This window comes from Symphalangus syndactylus, chromosome 19 (assembly GCF_028878055.3).
Source record: "Symphalangus syndactylus isolate Jambi chromosome 19, NHGRI_mSymSyn1-v2.1_pri, whole genome shotgun sequence".
NCBI classification, from domain to species: Eukaryota; Metazoa; Chordata; class Mammalia; order Primates; family Hylobatidae; genus Symphalangus; species Symphalangus syndactylus.
Window position 1 is genome coordinate 68,801,071 of NC_072434.2, and position 17,314 is coordinate 68,818,384.

General features: G+C 49.7%; 1 protein-coding gene across 1 annotated transcript in view; it reads left to right on the forward strand.

Annotated features, from left to right (window-relative positions):
• Positions 1-17,314, forward strand: part of CAPN2 (calpain 2) — a 62,365-nt gene that overhangs the window by 21,980 nt on the left and 23,071 nt on the right. The window contains exons 3-7 of the mRNA XM_055233807.2: positions 10,267-10,385; positions 11,479-11,612; positions 13,177-13,345; positions 15,168-15,251; positions 17,014-17,099. Coding sequence (XP_055089782.1) covers positions 10,267-10,385; positions 11,479-11,612; positions 13,177-13,345; positions 15,168-15,251; positions 17,014-17,099 — 592 coding nt within the window. The remainder of the gene's footprint in view (positions 1-10,266; positions 10,386-11,478; positions 11,613-13,176; positions 13,346-15,167; positions 15,252-17,013; positions 17,100-17,314) is intronic.

The window sequence follows — 17,314 nt, forward strand, 5'->3', positions numbered from 1 at the left end:
TGAACAAATGAGCAAATGAATACAGGAATGCTCATCTGCCATAGGCGCAAACGTGGTAAACGTTCCCTGAGAGAACTGACAGCCCAGGGGTGCAGGGAGAGAAACGGTCCTAACTGCAGACTCGGGAGAGGGAGGCTGTTAAGGAGCTGTCTTTCCTTCTGTTATGTGAGGGGAAAAGCAGGGAAGGGACCACAAGGCCACCCTCTCCCTGGAGCTGCCATTCTCAACCCCGGGATCCAGCACTACAGGGAAGTGCAGGGGAGGCTCCACAGTCCTGGCTGGAGACCCGGTCAGGCCTGGGTGGCCACTCCTCTTTGTAGTGGACACACTCGTGTCTCTAGCAAATGCTTTTTTATCTATACCCTTCTCAGTGCTCACCCTCTTTTAAAAAATGTACTTTCTTCTTTTAAAAAGAGATGGGTCTTGCTTTGTCACCTATACTGGAGTGCAGTGGTGCTGTCACGGCTCGCTGCAGACTCCACCTCCTGGGCTCAACCCATCCTCCCACCTCAGCCTCCCAGGTAGCTGGGACCACAGGCACACACCAGGACACCTCGCCCAGTGCTCACTATTTACCTTTATTTCTTCCTTATTTGGACACACCTTGCTTCCAAAGAAGAGTTTCGGAAGGCTCAAGAAGGTGAGACAGACACCATATGCACTCCTTCACTCTGCCCTGGCAGCTCCCTTCCCTCCTCACCGCCTCCCGGCCACAACCCTCTCTCCTTGCTACCAGCCAGCACCCTTGGCAACCTTGGCACCCTTTCCAGGACAATACTGCCAAATGTGGCCAAGGTCTGGCACACCATGTACCAATTGAAACTCCACTTCCCTTGAGTTTCAGTTTCCACGCCTATAAAATTAGCAATAAAAAGAGCAAACACTTGGAGACACTGTTCTCAATGCTTTGCATATTTTTTTCCATTTAATTGTCAGCGCCATGAGACAGTCTATTGTTATTAAACCTATGTTATATATGAGGAAACTGAGGCACAGAGGGAGTAGTTTCCCCAGGTCACAGTCAGGATTTGAACTCCATGTTCTGGCTGTAGTGTTTCCCAACCATTCGGGGTGGGAGTGGGAAAGAAACCAGACTGCTCTCCCTAGAAAACAGCATGTGTTTGCATGTGTGCCAAATTTGCACAAAACATTTGGGGTTCCAGGTCTCTAAGGTCCATCCATGGAACCCCGGTTTCCCTTCTCTCATGTGATCCTAACAACCTGCTGAGGATACACCTCATCACTATCCTCCTTTCACAGCTGAGAACACACAGGCTTAGAGAAATTAAGAAGTGTATCCAAGCTCACACAATCTTAAGTGGCCAGATCAGGACCAAAATCCAGGTCCTCTGGCCGGTGCAGTGGCTCATGCATGTAATCCCAGCTCTTTGGGTGGCCAAGGCGGGTGGATCACCTGAGGTCAGGAGTTCAAGACCAGCTTGGCCAACATGGTGAAACCCCGTCTCTACTAAAAATACAAAAATTAGCTGGGCATGGTGGTGAGCGCCTGTAATCCCAGCTACTCAGGAGGCTGAGGCAGGAGAACTGCTTGAACCCAGGAGGCGGAGGTTGCAGTGAGCTAAGATGGCACCATCGCACTCCAGCCTGGGCAACAGAGTGAGACTCTTACCAAAAAAAAAATTGTGGTCTTCTAACCACAAATCCAGTGCCCCTCCCCAACCACCTCTGGTTCAGCCTCTTAGATCTATCTAGGATGTCTTTCCATCATACTCCTTTCTGGTTTGAGAACCACCTGAAGGCTCAACGTGGCTGCGGAGTGCTCCGTGGAGCCATCTGGCCTGTGCCCAGCAGTGAGGGGGACAGCCAGCAAAGGTACCCCCACGCCCCTGCCAGCCTGCCACCTACTTGGGACCTTTCTTTTCTTTTTTTTTTTGAGACGGAATCTCAATCTGTTGCCCAGGCTGGAGTGAAGTGACGTATCTCAGCTCACTGCAACCCCCACCCCCTGGATTCAAGTGATTCTCCTGCCTCAGCCTCCCTAGTAGCTGGGACTACAGGCACACGCCACCATGCCCGGCTAATTTTTGTATCTTTAGCACAGACAGGGTTTCACTATGTTGGCCAGGCTGGTCTTGAACTCCTGACCTCGTGATCTGCCCACCTTGGTCTCCCAAAGTGCTGAGATTACAGGGTGAGCCACCACGCCCGGCCTACTCAGGACCTTTCACTACCCAGGTGACCAGCGCCCCTGCCCAGGGTGCCCCAGTTCTGTCCACCAGGCCAGCAGGGACCCTGTCTCTGGGATTGTTTGCTGGAGGGGTCCTGGACAATGTAGAAAGGGCAGCGCACAGCCCTGGGCAGGAAGGGAGGCAGGAAGAGAGATCCTCAGGGGCTGGGCCGGAGGAGCAAGGCCAGCCAAAGGGGAGTGTGAGGGCAGCCAAGCGCCTAGAAGCCGAGGACCCCAGGAGGATGGCATCGGGCAGGTGCCTCCTGGTGCCCAGAGACAAAAAGATGTGTGGGAAGGTGATAGAATCAAGCAGTGAGGTCAGTGCTTTGAGGGAGCAGGCAACCACCAGCCTCCAGTGACATATGTGCCTTTCACAGGGATCCTGGAGGTCCCCATCTGGGAAGGTGGAAAATCTCAGTTCCAACCTAACCAAAAGATACAGGGGCAAGTTTGACCCTGAAACCCTGGACCACCTGCCCTGGGTGATTTCTTTTCAACAGTGCTGGCTCCAGACTCCCAGAACCCTACCTCTCCCATCTTCCCCCATAAGCCTGCTTTCAGTCCTTTTCACATGAGAGCCTTTAAATCCAAGGGTTCCCTTTCCCATGGGTATTTGCAGCCCATCTGATCTCTAAATGTAGAGTGAGAGCCACTTGTAGAAATTAAGTCTAGGCTGGTCATGGTGGCTCACGCCTGTAATCCCAATACTTTGGGAGGCTGAGTCAGGAGGATCACTTGAGACCAGGAGTTTGGACTAGCCTGGGCAACATAGCAAGACACCTCTACAAAAAAAAAGTTTTTTAATTAGCTGGGCATGGTGGTATGTGCTTGTAATCCCAGCTACAAGGTGAGGTGGGAGGATCACTTGAGCCCAGGAGGTCAAGGCTGCAGTGAGCTATGATTGCACCACTGCACTCTAGCCTGGGTGACAGAGTGAGAACCTGTCTCAAAAAAAAAAAATAAAAATAAGAATAAAGAAATTAAGACCAGATGTAGGGGAGATTTGTGGAGGAAGGGGACAGGAGTCCCCTGAAATTGCATCCTGTAGGCAGCCCCTGCTTGGCTAAACATAAGGCTCGTGGGGCACCCAGGTGGGCTTTTTCTGGAGAGAAAGCAAGGCAGAAACCCCTCCATTTTCCATCCCCAGCCTCTCAGGTCTGTGCCAGTTGAGTGTCTTCCAGGACAGTAGCATGGCTGGGTGTGGGGGCAGCCTGGATGTAGGGATGGCCGGTCTGTCAAGCCCGTGATCAGGACCTTCACGGGGCAGCTTAGGAACCTCCAGGCAGGGCCTCATCTGCTGCCTTTAGTAATAAACATGGCCAGCAACAGCCAGGGCCCTGCTAGCGGGAGATGTTGTTGGTAGCCACCTTCCTTCTCTGCAGAGACACTGTCTGTCCCATGGATGAGCACAGTCCCCTGGGGACCCAGCTCTGACACTTGTCCTTCCTCATGTCCAGGGTGCTGGACAGACTTGAGGCAGGTGTCAGGCTCCTGGGATGAGAAAGGCAGATGAGAGATGGGTGTAGGAGCTTGACAGTGACTTAGGCAAGAATTGCTTAGTATTTACATATGCCTTACCTCATTCCACAGAGAATTTAAGGCCTGACCAAAAGAGACAGAGAGAGAGAGAATACAATAACACCATGTACTGTAAAGAAAAACAGTAAGTTCTAAAAGAAAACCCAGAAAGAAGGGAATGTCAAAACCTGGAGAGGGGAGAGGGGAAAAAAAAAGGCATACATGCTGTGAAAAGCACCTTAGGGGCTACAGATGGGCCCTATACTTAGTGTTGACACCCAGCAGCCATAAAAGAATCTCACTGTGCCCCCAGAAGAGCACAGGGAAGGTCTGATTCTAGATTTTTTCTTTTTTTTTTTTTTATTATTGTACTTTAAGTTTTAGGGTACATGTGCACAATGTGATTCTAGATTTTTTCTGTGCCATTTATTTATCTGTATCCTCATGCGCAAGTTCTATACTCTTTTAATTGCTGTAGCTTTGTATGTGTTTAAACATCTAATAGAGGTAGACTTCCTTCTCTTTTAGATTTTTTTCTAGCTATGCTTCATTTTTTTAAACTTATCAGAATCAGCTAAGTTCAAAAACAATTTTTAATCTTATCACCTTTTTTTTTTTTTTTTTGAGACAGGGTCTCGTTCTGTCACCCAGGCTGGAGTACAGTGGTACAATCTTAGCTCACTGCAGCCTTGACCTCCCAGGTTCAAAGTGATTTTCCTGCCTTAGCCTCCCAAAGTTGCTGGGACTATAGGATCATGACACCACACCTGGCTAATTTTTTAAAAATAATTTTTATAGAGACAGAGTCTCACAGTATAGTGAGATTTCAGGGTGGTCTTGAAATCCTGAGGGCTCAAGAAATCCTCCAGCCCTGGCCTCCCAAGTGCTAGAATTACAGGCATGAGCCACCGTACCTAGCCCTATTGCTATTTTTATTAGCATTACATTAAGTTTATAGGCTAACTTAAGAGGACATGGCATTTTTATGATAATGAGTTTTTGCAGTCAAGAACGCAGGCCAGTTTTTTTTAATGGGGTAAATGATTGTCCAAGCGCCTCCAGGCAGGCTCACGTGCACACCCTGGAGTCAGTGAAGCAAATGAACAGCTAACAGGAGCAGCCTCCCAGTCAGAGAAGCCCTGCACACGGTTGGAAACAGACAGCTTGTGTCTGGAGTCTTCTGTGATCCGAGGAGGAAGCGTGGCTGAGTCCTTCCCAGAAGAGGGTCTGGAGCTGTGAGTTGGGGACAATTGTCAGGATTCTAGCACTGGAAGTGGTTCGGGTACAGGTGCACCCTGCCCCGCAGTCATGGGACACAGCCACGTGGAGCCGATCCACACTCTCAGAGGATGAGCCAGGGAAGAAACACCCTAACTGCACTCCTCCCTTCTTCTGGCCCCCAGCAGCCATAGGCCCTGGGCCCCCGGTGAGATCCCCATAGAGGTCAGCTCCCAGGCAGTAGGATGGAGGGTGTAGACTGGACATGAAGAGGCAGCTGGAATGTATCGGGCACTCAGCTCCAGCTCACCACGATCCAGGCACTCAAGTTCCCAAGACGATAGTTTCTGCTCTCACATAAATGGAATAATTAAGGATCAAAAGGTTATCAACAGGTAACCAAGCATAAACAGATTTTTTTTTTTTTTTTTTTTTTTTTTTTTTTTTTTTTTTTTTTTTTTTTTTTAGACAGAGTCTCACTCTGTGCCCCAGGCTGGAATGCAGTGGTGCAATCTGGGCTCACTGCAACCTCCACCTCCCAGGTTCAAGCGATTCTCATGCCTCAGCCTCTTGAGTAGCTGGGACTACAGGCACGTGCCAACATGCCTGGCTAATTTTTGTATTTTTAGTAAAGATAGGGTTTCACCATGTTGGCCAGGCTAGTCTTGAACTCCTGACCTCATGTGATCTGCCCACCTCGGCCTCCCAAAGTGATGGGATTAGATGTGAGTCACCATGCCTGGCCCGTAAGCAGATTTTGTACCTGAGCAGGAAGGCTAAGAGCTTGTAACAACTGAACATTCCCCCAGGAGAGGAAGGCAGGAGTTTTGCTTGTGCCAAGTGCACTGTTCAGACAGTCCTCTGAGGTACACCAAGGTCTGAGTAGCCATCCTACCCTCCCCTCTGCAAAATTTTTGTGTGACTGGAGAACAGAGCCCTCCTCCAAAAAAAAATGAGCACAAGGAAAATACTATTTGCAGATACATAATGTTAAAACCTATAGATCTTTCTTTTTCTAGTCCCATCCATATGGCAACATTCCAGGAGAGGCCTCTGTCACTGGAAGGCACCCTCAGGGGCTTTCCTGGAGCTAAAAACAGTTTAAGCCAAAAGTTATTTGTAGTATCTGAGTTAAACTCGTCTTCCCACCCTTCTCAAGCTAGCTGGCTTATTTTATCCAGACCAGGATATAACGGCTCTAAACAGGCTTTGCCGGGAGGAGGCGTCATGGACTTCAACCAGGGCACCTGACCAGGAACAAATCACTGCAGGGTGACCCGAAAGAGAAGAGTTTTCATAAATTATTTTACGTAAGGTAGATTCTGACCTTGGTGGGGAGAGCCAAGGATCTGGACCCTCAGCTGGGAAAGATGGGACTAAGTCTACAACTGCTGAGGTTGTAGAACAGGTTTCTTGTGGGGAGGAACCCTCTTGTGGACACGGGCCGTCCAGGTGGAGTGAGAAAACACCGTGCCGCCTGGACACTGAAACACCATTGAGTCACCTGTGTTTGAAATGCTTGTTCCCTGGTGCCGTAAAGAAATAGCACTTGAACATTAATTTACTCAGCAAGGCCATTTTTATACTTTCTGCAGAAAGGGTACACTCTCCAGGAGTTTTGTCACAAGAGTACACTGAACAAAGGAGACAGGGTCACTTAAAACCTGACGCGTCCACCCTACTGCTGTGTCCAGTTTCCATTGGCTGGAACAGGACCTCACATTCTGTATTTGTCCCGACTGGCTAGCAACTTAGAACTTTTTAAAAGAGGCAAAGGCAGAGGAGAACAAAGGAAGGAGGAAGTAACTTGTGGAATGCTGAGAAAGGTAAAAACACCTTTAAATAAGGAAGAGGAACAGGCTGTGACCTAATGCTTGCTTGGACCAGTATAAGCATGCCAGGGAAAATACTTAGGCTAAATTGTGGGAGCTAAGAACATAAAGTACATTGATTTCTTTATCACGGCTAGCAGATATTTAAGAATGTTAGCACAGGTCTTTGAATACATTTTGCTTCTAAGAGAAGTTACTATTTATTCCTAATTAAATGGGGAGGAAGGTCTTTGAAGAGGAACCTTTACACCTCTTAAGGACAAAAGTCCCCAAGACAATGTCCAATTTCAAATTCAATTAGGTGAATTCAAAATTGACACCAGCCTCTTTGCAGAGGAGACTGTTTTGGTTATATATCAAAAGCCTGTGCTTTGCAGATAGACCTGACAGCCACTAATTAGCTAGGACCTTTGGGTGATCCACTCCACCTCCTTAAACCTCAGTTTCCTCAACTATGAAATAGAACGAAAATAGTACCTACCTCGGAACTGTTCTGTGACAAGGAAATGAGATAACATGATAATGTGCATAAGGCTTTTAGCTTGGGGCCTGGCACATCTAAGCCTTTGTGTAATCATTGTGTAGATCTTGTCACTGAGAACGCTTACATGAGCAGATATTAAAATAAAGGAAAGAAGTCAGCTGGGTAAGGGAGCTTCCCAGCTTGGTTCAAAATATTTTGCTGATTGGGGTGAAGGAAAGAGTGAAGGAACCAGAAGTAAAAAAAGTAGGACTTCAAATGTTTCCCACCTTTTTAGAAATCAAGACATTCTATAGTGGCCTCTACGTCTCCTTCAACTCCAGAATTTGGAAAACTGATGAAAAACTTTTTGAATCTTTGGCTGCAACATGTATATCTATATTTGAGACGGAGTCTCACTCTTGTTGCCCAGGCTGGAATGCAATGGCGCAATCTTGGCTCACTGCAACCTCTGCTTCCTGGGTTCAAGCGATTCTTCTGCCTCAGCCTACCTAATAGCTGGGATTATAGGCGCACACCACTATCCCCGGCTAATTTTTGTATTTTTAATAGAGACGGGGTTTCACCATGTTGGCCAGGCTGGTCTCAAACTCCTGACCTCAGGCTGTCTGCCCGCCTTGGCCTCCCAAAGTGCTGGGATTAAGAGGCGTGAGCCACCACGCCTGGCCTCTTTTATCTTTTTCTTTTCTTTTCTTTTTGGGGGGCACAGAGTCTCACTCTGTTGCCCAGGCTGGAGTGTAGTGGCGTGATCTTGGCTCACTGCAGCCTCCATCTCCTGGGTTTAAGCAGTTCTCCTGCCTCAGCCTCCCAAGTAGCTGGGATTGCAGGCGTGAGCTACAAGGCTACCAACTGACTGACTGAGGGGATGTATCTCCGCTTACCATAGATCTGTCATTAGTGTATATCAGCCTCAAAGAGCTGTAAGCAACCGTGTCTAAGTGCTAACAGGACAAGCTAGGTCAGGAACTCTCAGGATGCTAAGTCATCGACTAGAATTCAAAGAATTCAGTGAGCTTCAGCTGGGCCTGGTGGCTCACGCCTGTAATACCAGCACTTTGGGAGGCTGAGGCAGGTGATCACCTGAGGTCAGGAGTTAAAGATCAGCCTGGCCAACATGGGGAAACCCTGTCTCTACTGAAAATACAAAAAATTAGCCAGGCATGGTGGCAGGTGCCTATAATCCCAGCTACTTGGGAGGCTGAGGCAGAAGAATCACTTGAACCCAGGAGGCGGAGGTTGCAGTGAGCCAAGATGACACCATTGCACTCCAGCCTGGGTGACAAGAGCGAGACTCTGTCTCAAAAAACAAAACAAAACCAAAGAATTCAGTGAACTTCAATAACATATATATATGTTACTGATATATATAATAATAACATATTACATATATTACATATTATATATGTGTGTGTGTGTGTGTGTGTGTGTGTATATATATATATATATATATATTTTTTTTTTTTTTTTGAGACAGGGTCTTGGTCTTCTGTCACCCAGGCTGAGTGCAGTGGCATGATGACATCTCACTGCAGCCTCTACCTCCTGAGCTCAAATGATCCGCCCACCTCAGCCTCCCAAGTAGCTGGGACCACGGTGTCCACCAACACACCTGGCAAATTTTTGTATTTTTTGTTGAGACGAAGTTTTACCATGTTGCCGAGGCCAGTCTCAAACTCCTGTGCTCAAACAATCCACTGACTTTGGCCTCCCAAAGTGTTGGGATTACAGGCGTGAGCCACTGCGCCTAGTCTTCAATAACATTTTTAATAAAGCTGTCAATTAGCGAAAATAAATCCAACAGTGAATTAAACTCCTTTGAGGCTACTTCCCATTATTGTCACAGGAAATTGTAGGAAAGTGCACATTCCTTAAGAATGGAGTAAACTTCCTCATCCTCTTCCCAGGCCCCCTCCCCTTTGTTTGTGTTTTGTGGTGAAGATGACCCCTCCCTGCAAACCATCTGGGTGCTGTTGCTGGCATCAGCTTATTTCTAACTGCATGAAATGATTGTAGTGCCTGCTGTGCTGAGAACCTAGCGCTGGCACCAAATGGGTGCCGAGTGCTTACGCACCTGCTCTCATTATGCCTCACACTTATCCATGTCATGGGGGAGGGTCCTGAGGCTCAGAGAGGGACCAGGCTGCCTGGCCAGCTCCCCACCTCGTTGTGCCCATCCTTGTCTACCCCTTGAAGTGACCTCTGCCCCTCCGCACAGAAACCCTTGGGGACAGTCCAGCCTTCTGCCTCTGACTCAGGGCTTTTCCATCTGCACTGCTCCCTACTTACTTCCTGCGATTGTACTCCCTGCCGGAGCCTCTTTTCCTGGCTTGGACCTTCCTCCTAGGAGGTGTGCAACGTTTGTCCCCTTCCCATCTAGCACTACGTTTTCTTTCTCTCACTCAAACTGCCCTTTATATATTTGTTTGTTTATTTATTTAGAGATGAGGGTCTCCCTCTGTTGCCCAGGCTGGAGTGCAATGGTGCAATCGTGGCTCACTGCAACCTTGAAATCCTGGGCTCAAGGGATCCTCCTGCTGCAGCCTCCCAAGTATTAATATTATAGCTGGGACTCCAGGTGCACGCCACCACACCCAGCTCAAACTCCCATTCAAAGCCTGTGTGCTCAGAAGCCTCTGCAACTGCGCTGGTTTCATTCTCTCACTGTGGAGCATCTGCAGCGAATCAGGTGCAAGGCTGGGCTCTGAGGGCACAGTTCAGCCACCAGAGTTCTGGGTCTTTGAGGGAATGAAATTTCCCATCTCTGCCCAGCCACAACACAGCAAAAACATTTCTCCCTTTGCATTTCCCTCAAAATACTAGGTTGGTGCAAAAATTGCAATTACTTTTACACCAACCTAATAGCACCCAAACCCTCTGACCCACCCCTCAGATGGGGGACTGCCTGAAACTTCACTCTGTCTATTCACAGGTTGTCTTAGGCCTTAAGCCACTGGAGGTGGGGACAAGATTTTTAACATCCTCCCGGTTCTGAGACCCTCTGATAAGAGCTCCTTGTGCTGTGTTCACAGGTGACTGCTGGCTGCTGGCAGCCATTGCCTCCCTCACCTTGAATGAAGAAATCCTGGCTCGAGTCGTCCCCCTAAACCAGAGCTTCCAGGAAAACTATGCAGGGATCTTTCACTTCCAGGTAACTTAATGGTTGGCTCGAGTGGTTCCTCAACAGGTCCAGGGGGCTAGGAACAGTCTCCTGGCTTGGCTGGGTTCATCAGTCCCTGGTGTTTGCAGACTCCCAAGACCAATGCTGTTCTACAAAGGACATTGGACGAGAGCAGGAAGCTTCCTGGCTTACCCGTGGCTAGGATGTGGGACCCGGCTGGGATGGCCCTGGGGGATTTCTTGGGACATGCAAAAGGGAGGTAGAGCAAGGTGTTCAGGAACTAATTCCCAAGTTAAAAAAAAAAACTGTATTATTTGATGTTTGAGACAAAAACGTTAAAGTTCTCCTTTTATGCTGGCAAATGAGAAATAATATTTGAAAAAGCTGACTGGGTGCAGTGGCTCATGCCTGTAATCTCAGCACTTCGGGAGGCTGAGGTGGGTGGATCATTTGAGGTCAGGAGTTTGAGACCAGCCAACATGATGAAACCCCGTCTCTACTAAAAATACAAAAATCAGTAGGGCATACTAGTGCAGGCCTGTAATGCCAGGTACTTGGGAGGCTGAGGCAGGAGAATCACTTTAAGCTGGGAGGCAGAGGTTGGGAGGCTAAGGTGGGTGGATCGCTTGAGCCCAGGAGTTCGAGACCAGCCGGGGCAACATGGTGAAACTCTGTCTCTACTAAAAACACAAAAAAATTAGCCGGGTGTGGTGGCACGTGCCCTTAATCCCAGCTACTCGGGAGGCTGAGGCAAGAGAATCACTTGCATCCAGGAGGCAGAGGTTGCAGTGAGCCAAGATCGTGCCACTGCACTCCAGCCTGGGCAGAGTGAGAGTTGGTCTCAAAAAAAAAGAAAAGAAAAGAAAAGAAAAAAACAGCCTAAGGTACAGGGCAGAATGCTAAAGAGGCGGGTGTGGATTTGAAGGGATGGACATGCGCCTCTGTCTTCACTGTTTTAGTGAGGACTTGGCCTGCAGAGGAGAGTTAAGGGAGCACCTCCTCCCAGGACGGGCTCATGGAACCTATCCCGGGGATCAGGGCAAGGGGAGCCAGAGGCAGCTGAGGCTCAGAGTCCCAGTGCTGCCACCAACTCCTCCTGCAGCCCACCTCTCTTGTTCTGCAGTTCTGGCAATACGGCGAGTGGGTGGAGGTGGTGGTGGACGACAGGCTGCCCACCAAGGACGGGGAGCTGCTCTTTGTGCATTCAGCCGAGGGGAGCGAGTTCTGGAGCGCCCTGCTGGAGAAGGCGTACGCCAAGTAAGTTGTCATGCCTCCCCTGGCCCCACGGCCTTCCCCCAGTGCCCTGGATTCCAAAAAATTCACTCATGCCTGTAATCTCAGCACTTCGGGAGGCCGAGGTGGGTGGATCATTTGAGGTCAGGAGTTCGAAACCAGCCTGGCCAACATGATGAAACCCTGTCTCTACTAAAAATACAAAAATCAGTTGGGTGTAGTAGAACTATTCCAGGACTACTTTGAGTGGAAGTCCTTTTCTATAGAAGGACTTCTTTGGCCAAAATTAGGCTCTAAATGCAAGGAGATAGTGCATGTAGGGTGCCTGGCCGCACTGTACGCTGATAAATGACGGCTATCACCATCTTTAACCAAATGCACAGGAACAAGTTATGGTACTGATTGTGCTGGCCTTGAGAAGGAGCTCTACTTCCTTGACAGGACACATTTGTATCAACTTAAAAAAGCAGAGTTTTTGCCAGTGGGCAGAACTATTCATTGCAGAGGTAGGAAACTTGCCCAGAATAGATGATGTCACTGATTAGCAATGGCTTCCCCATCTCCCCACAGCTGCTTCCCACCCAGGTTACCCACAGTTGAGTTTGTCCAGTGCTCAGGGCTGCCCACTCTCAGTAAGAAGCCCCACGCCAGCCCCTCTCCACAATGGCCCCATGTTGGCTGTGCCACCCAGCTCCTTCCATTAAAGTGACCCCACTTTAGAGCAGCAAGTGGATTTCTGTTTCTTACAGTCCCAATCCAGGAAGGAGGAGTCAGCTGTGAGAACCTGGGGCCTGAGGGGTGCTTCTAAGTCCCACTGCTCAATACTAGAGTCAGGGAAGCCACCGGACTCCAGCATCAGTAGTCAGGAGCACTAAGCCCTTGCCAACACCGTGCCTGTTTCTCAGGGAAACTGCTTGCATTATTGAATTGTCCTTTTTTAAGCTATCAATGCCAAACGACCCATTAGTAGACCTCCCCTTTCTTGTCAGGATGTAGAAGGAATCAATACAGGAGATTCATCCAGAAAATCACTAAGGTCCTTCTGACTCTAAGGTTCTATGAGAATCTTTTTTTTTTTTTTTTTAAATATGGAGCCTCATTCTGTCACCCAGGCTGGAGTGCAGCAGCACGATCTCGGCTCATTGCAATTTCCACCTTCTGAGTTTCAGCAATTCTCTTGCCTCAGCTTCCCAAGTAGCTGGGACTACAGGCATGCATCACCATGCCTGGCTAATTTTTTTGTATTTTTAGTAGAGACGGGGTTTCGCCACGTTGGCCAGGCTGGTCTTGAACTCCTGACCTCAAGTGATCCACCCGCCTCGGCCTCCCAGGGTGCTGGGATTACAGGCATGAGCTACCGTGCCCAGCCTGAGATTTTCTTTAAAACACAAAATACCAGGGAAATGGTAACTGTGGACACAATACCTTGCCCTCCTGAGCACCCCGAGCTGGGAACAAGGCCAAGGAGAATGTGAGCAGGGGGTCCCTGGAGCATCAAATCTAGAGGGTACTAGGGGGTGGGTATTTGAGAGATTTTATAGCATCAGTAGTGTCAAGGGTAGCGGCAGCATCTAACCCCCTCTTGTAGGATCAACGGATGCTATGAAGCGCTCTCAGGGGGTGCCACCACTGAGGGCTTCGAAGACTTCACTGGAGGCATTGCTGAGTGGTATGAGTTGAAGAAGCCCCCTCCCAACCTGTTCAAGATCATCCAGAAAGCTCTGCAAAAAGGCTCTCTCCTTGGCTGCTCCATCGACGTAAGTCAAGGCTGCCTTCCCTAGCCTCACCCCATCTGCTCTTGCTGAAGGGAGGCTCCCTCAGTGCCCAAGGGAACACACTGCTCCTGTGTACAACGTAATGCAGCCCTCGTCCACGTAGGGGCCAAAGGAAGACCTCCCTCCACCCTCTGAAGGTCCGCTGAAAATCAACTGGCAAAAGGAAGACTAATATAAGAAATGGCATACAAATGTATGAATGTGCACGGGGGAGAATCACAAGAGATTTCCCTACCACGATTGAGATACAGAGGGTGATATTCCCTTCCTCTTAGGGGAAGGGAGATGGGGAGGTGTGGGTGATTTTAGGGATGTTGTAAATGACTCTTAGGGGAATTCATTGGGCTTAAAGAACATAAATGGTCTGGGATAAAGTCTGTTGGGCCTGCAGAGCAGACAGTGGTTTGTGACAAGTCTGTCTAGCCATGTTGACAGACTTGTCTTTCTTCCTGCAATATGAGTTCAGTTCATAACGACTCACGGAAAAGACCAGAGGTCATTGTTTTCATCTTTGGCAGGTCCAGACTTTAGGCAGGTGAGGGAACTTCAGAGAATAGCTTCCTCCTGTGCTTTGGGGGAGAGTGGATCGAGAGACAGAAGGAAAGGGGAGGTCAGAGATATCTTGAGGCTTCTTCAGTTTAGCATTTCAAAGTGCCATCTCTTGGAGGTATCAGTTTCTGAGCACCCCAGTGTCTACCATTATTGCTCATCACCTGGAAGCCAAGGGTTGCTAGGCAAAAGTCAAGCTGTCTGGGGTGTAATGGATGGGGTGATGGTGCCTCCAGCCCTGTCTTCAGCCCACTTGCCACTCTCGCCTGCTCTGAATCACCCCCACCCCTCTGACCACAGGTTCCCTGGGAGCCCCTGCCACCTCCTGCCCCTGCCACCTTCCCCTCCATCTGTAGTGCTGTGCAGCCTTCTCCTGCACTCTTGCAGAGCTAATAGGCCTGTGGGAGACTTCAGAAGGAAAAGTAGGAACGATTTCCTCATAATAGCCTTGCTGGCAACGTTCGCCAGGGGATGGGAGGTGGGCACTGTGCCCAGGAGCCTTGGAGCAAAGGCTGTGCCCAACTTCTGAGCCCTGTCCCATCCAGGTTCTGGTCTCTGCGGGGGACAGAGATAAGAAGCCCTGCCTTTTGGAGCCAAAATCTAGGTCAGACTCCCTAGGCAGGAATTCTCAAAGTTTATCAACAGAACACATTGAGGCAGAAGACCCTTTCTGCTCCAGCCCTTCTTCCCGGGCTCAACCTTCATCAGAATAGATGGGGGAAAGGAGAGGCTGTGAGGCGTTCTTAAAACAGAAGCAAATTCTGACTCAGACCGGAATAAACAACCGTCCTAGTATAAACCCTACAGCTGGGCTGGGCCAGACCACGGAGCCCGGGCTGGTGGTGGGGGCGAGGGTGTGCTCAGTGCCCCTGGGCCACTCAAGGCTGTCCCGGTATCAGCCCTGCGCCATCGAGGACCCCCTCCGGCCCTCTCTCGGCGGTGCGCCCTTTCCCGCCCTTCCCAGCCTGCAGAAATCTGTGGATGTGCTATTCACACGGGAATGCGTGTGCTCGTTCCGCGAGAGGGTTGCATTCCGCCTTTTCTCTGGTATTCTCGGCGTTCAGCACTTGAACGCGGTAGGAAAGGTTCTCCAAGTGCAAGAAAGCGCAGCCCTGAGCCTCCGGCCCCAGGCCTCGGCCCCTGCGCTAGTGCGTCCCGCGGTCCCGCCCGGCAGTAGGACAGGAGCGAGGGAGCGAGGGAGTCGCGGAGGAAGGGAGAGCGGGTGCGGCCAGTCTGACGGTTGCCATGTTTGCAGATCACCAGCGCCGCGGACTCGGAGGCCATCACGTTTCAGAAGCTGGTGAAGGGGCACGCGTACTCGGTCACCGGAGCCGAGGAGGTAACGGCCGGCGCAGATGTGCAGGGGTCCTTCTGTCCTAACACGATGGCCACAGGCACAGTTTGTGGTGATGCCCAGGGGCCCACGCGGCCCCATGGTGGTCCAGTTTCCACTCCGGCCCCGCACTCCTGAAGTTCCGCGCGGGAGGAGAAGCGCGTCCCTTTTGCAGCTCGGGCGCCGGGTGCGCCGCGCTGCCCCCTGGTGGCCGCAGTGGCCGGCGCCAGGGGCCCTGGTTTTACTTGTTTTAGATTTTACCCGGTTTTACAGTTACGACCTTACTATTTTGATAAGCTAAAACTAAAACAATGCATCTGCATAGTGTTTTATACTCTATAAGGTGCTTTCTCATTTGATCTCATAAAAGTATTCGTGCCCATGTTCAAATCTGACTGCCAGCTGTGTGGCCTGGGCCAGTTACTGGAACTCTCTGTCCCTTAGTTTCCGCATTCAAAAAATGGAAATAATAATAATATCCATTGGAAGGTCGTGGCGATTCAATCAAGTTAATATATGTAAAGTGCTCAGAGGTGCCTCACACATCGTATATAAGGAGGTAGCTGTCCTTGCTGTTGTGATCACTATTGTTATTGAAAATATTATGGGCTGACATGGTGGCTCACACCTGAAATCCCAACACTTTGGGAGACCGAGGTGGGAGGATCGCTTGAGCCTAGGAGTTCAAGACCAGCCTGGGCAATGTAGCAAGAACCTGTCTCTACAAAAAAAGTTAGCCGGGCATGGTGGCATGCCCCTGTCATCCCAGCTACTCGGGAGGCTGAGGTGGGAGGATCACTTGAGCCCGGGAGGTCGAGGCTGTAGTGAGCCGTGATCATGCCATTGCACCCCAGCCTCAGCGACAAAGTAAGACTCTGTCTCAAAAAAAAATTATCAAGCAGCTCGAGTTCACTGTTAATTACGGAACCCAGTCTAGACCCCAGATCTTCTGCATGTCCAGTGTTCTTTTTTTAACCTTGATTTTTTTAACTACCCCCTCACACACACACATCTTTTTATTTGAAAATTTTCACATATACAGAAAAGTTAAAAGACTAACATAATAACTATCCAATTGCCACTCCCCTAGATTCACCGATTGCTAACATTTGCCATGTCTGCTTCATCTATGTGTGCACTTTTTTTGAGCCATATGAAAGTAAGTTGCAGACATTATGACACTTCCCTCCTCAATACTTCAGCATTTATTCCCTATGAATAAGGACATTCTCTTACATAATTCCTCTACTGTTGCCACACCTAAGAAAATAAACATTAATTCAGTAGTTTCATCTATTATAAAGTCCATATTAACATTTTCCCAGTTGCCCAAAATGTCCTTTCTGGCGACCCACCCCTACCCCGTCCAGGACTCAATCCAGATTCACTCACTGCATGTGCCTGTTGTCACCAATGATCTTTCAACAAATGGTAAAGCTTCCCTGAGCTCCTTTACTGAAAGCGCATCCTATTCTAGTCAGTTAAGCTGAAGTTCAGAGATGAAGCACTAACAGCCCCATCCTCAAGAGCCGGATCCTGGTAGCTTTAATTCTCATTTTCCAAAGCTGGGCAGCAGTGAGAGAGCTGGGTGCCAAGCCCCCTCTAGCTTTTGTGATCGTCCCTCATACATGGACTCAACCCTCAAATCCTCCCCACCATCCTCACCCCCATACCTCCTGGCTCATGCGGAAGCGGGTTGGAGGCCCAAGCCTTCATAGCCCTGGCTTGAACTCAACCTCTTCCTCCTCCCTTTTATCTAATCCTGCAGGTTGAAAGTAACGGAAGCCTACAGAAACTGATCCGCATCCGAAATCCCTGGGGAGAAGTGGAGTGGACAGGGCGGTGGAATGACAAGTGAGGAGGGCGCAGGCCTCGGGGCCCCAGGCGGGGGTGCTTTGTGCTGGGGGGGCTCTGGGAAGAGGGTGAGAGAAGAAGACATGTGCATTATGCTGAGAAATACAGGCGGGAGAGCCCAGGCCACGTGGACAGGGACCCGTGGGCAGGGGCCCCTCAAAGGGTCTTTTAACCAGGACACTCCTCCAGCAGCCTGAGTGCCTTCTTCCAGGCCC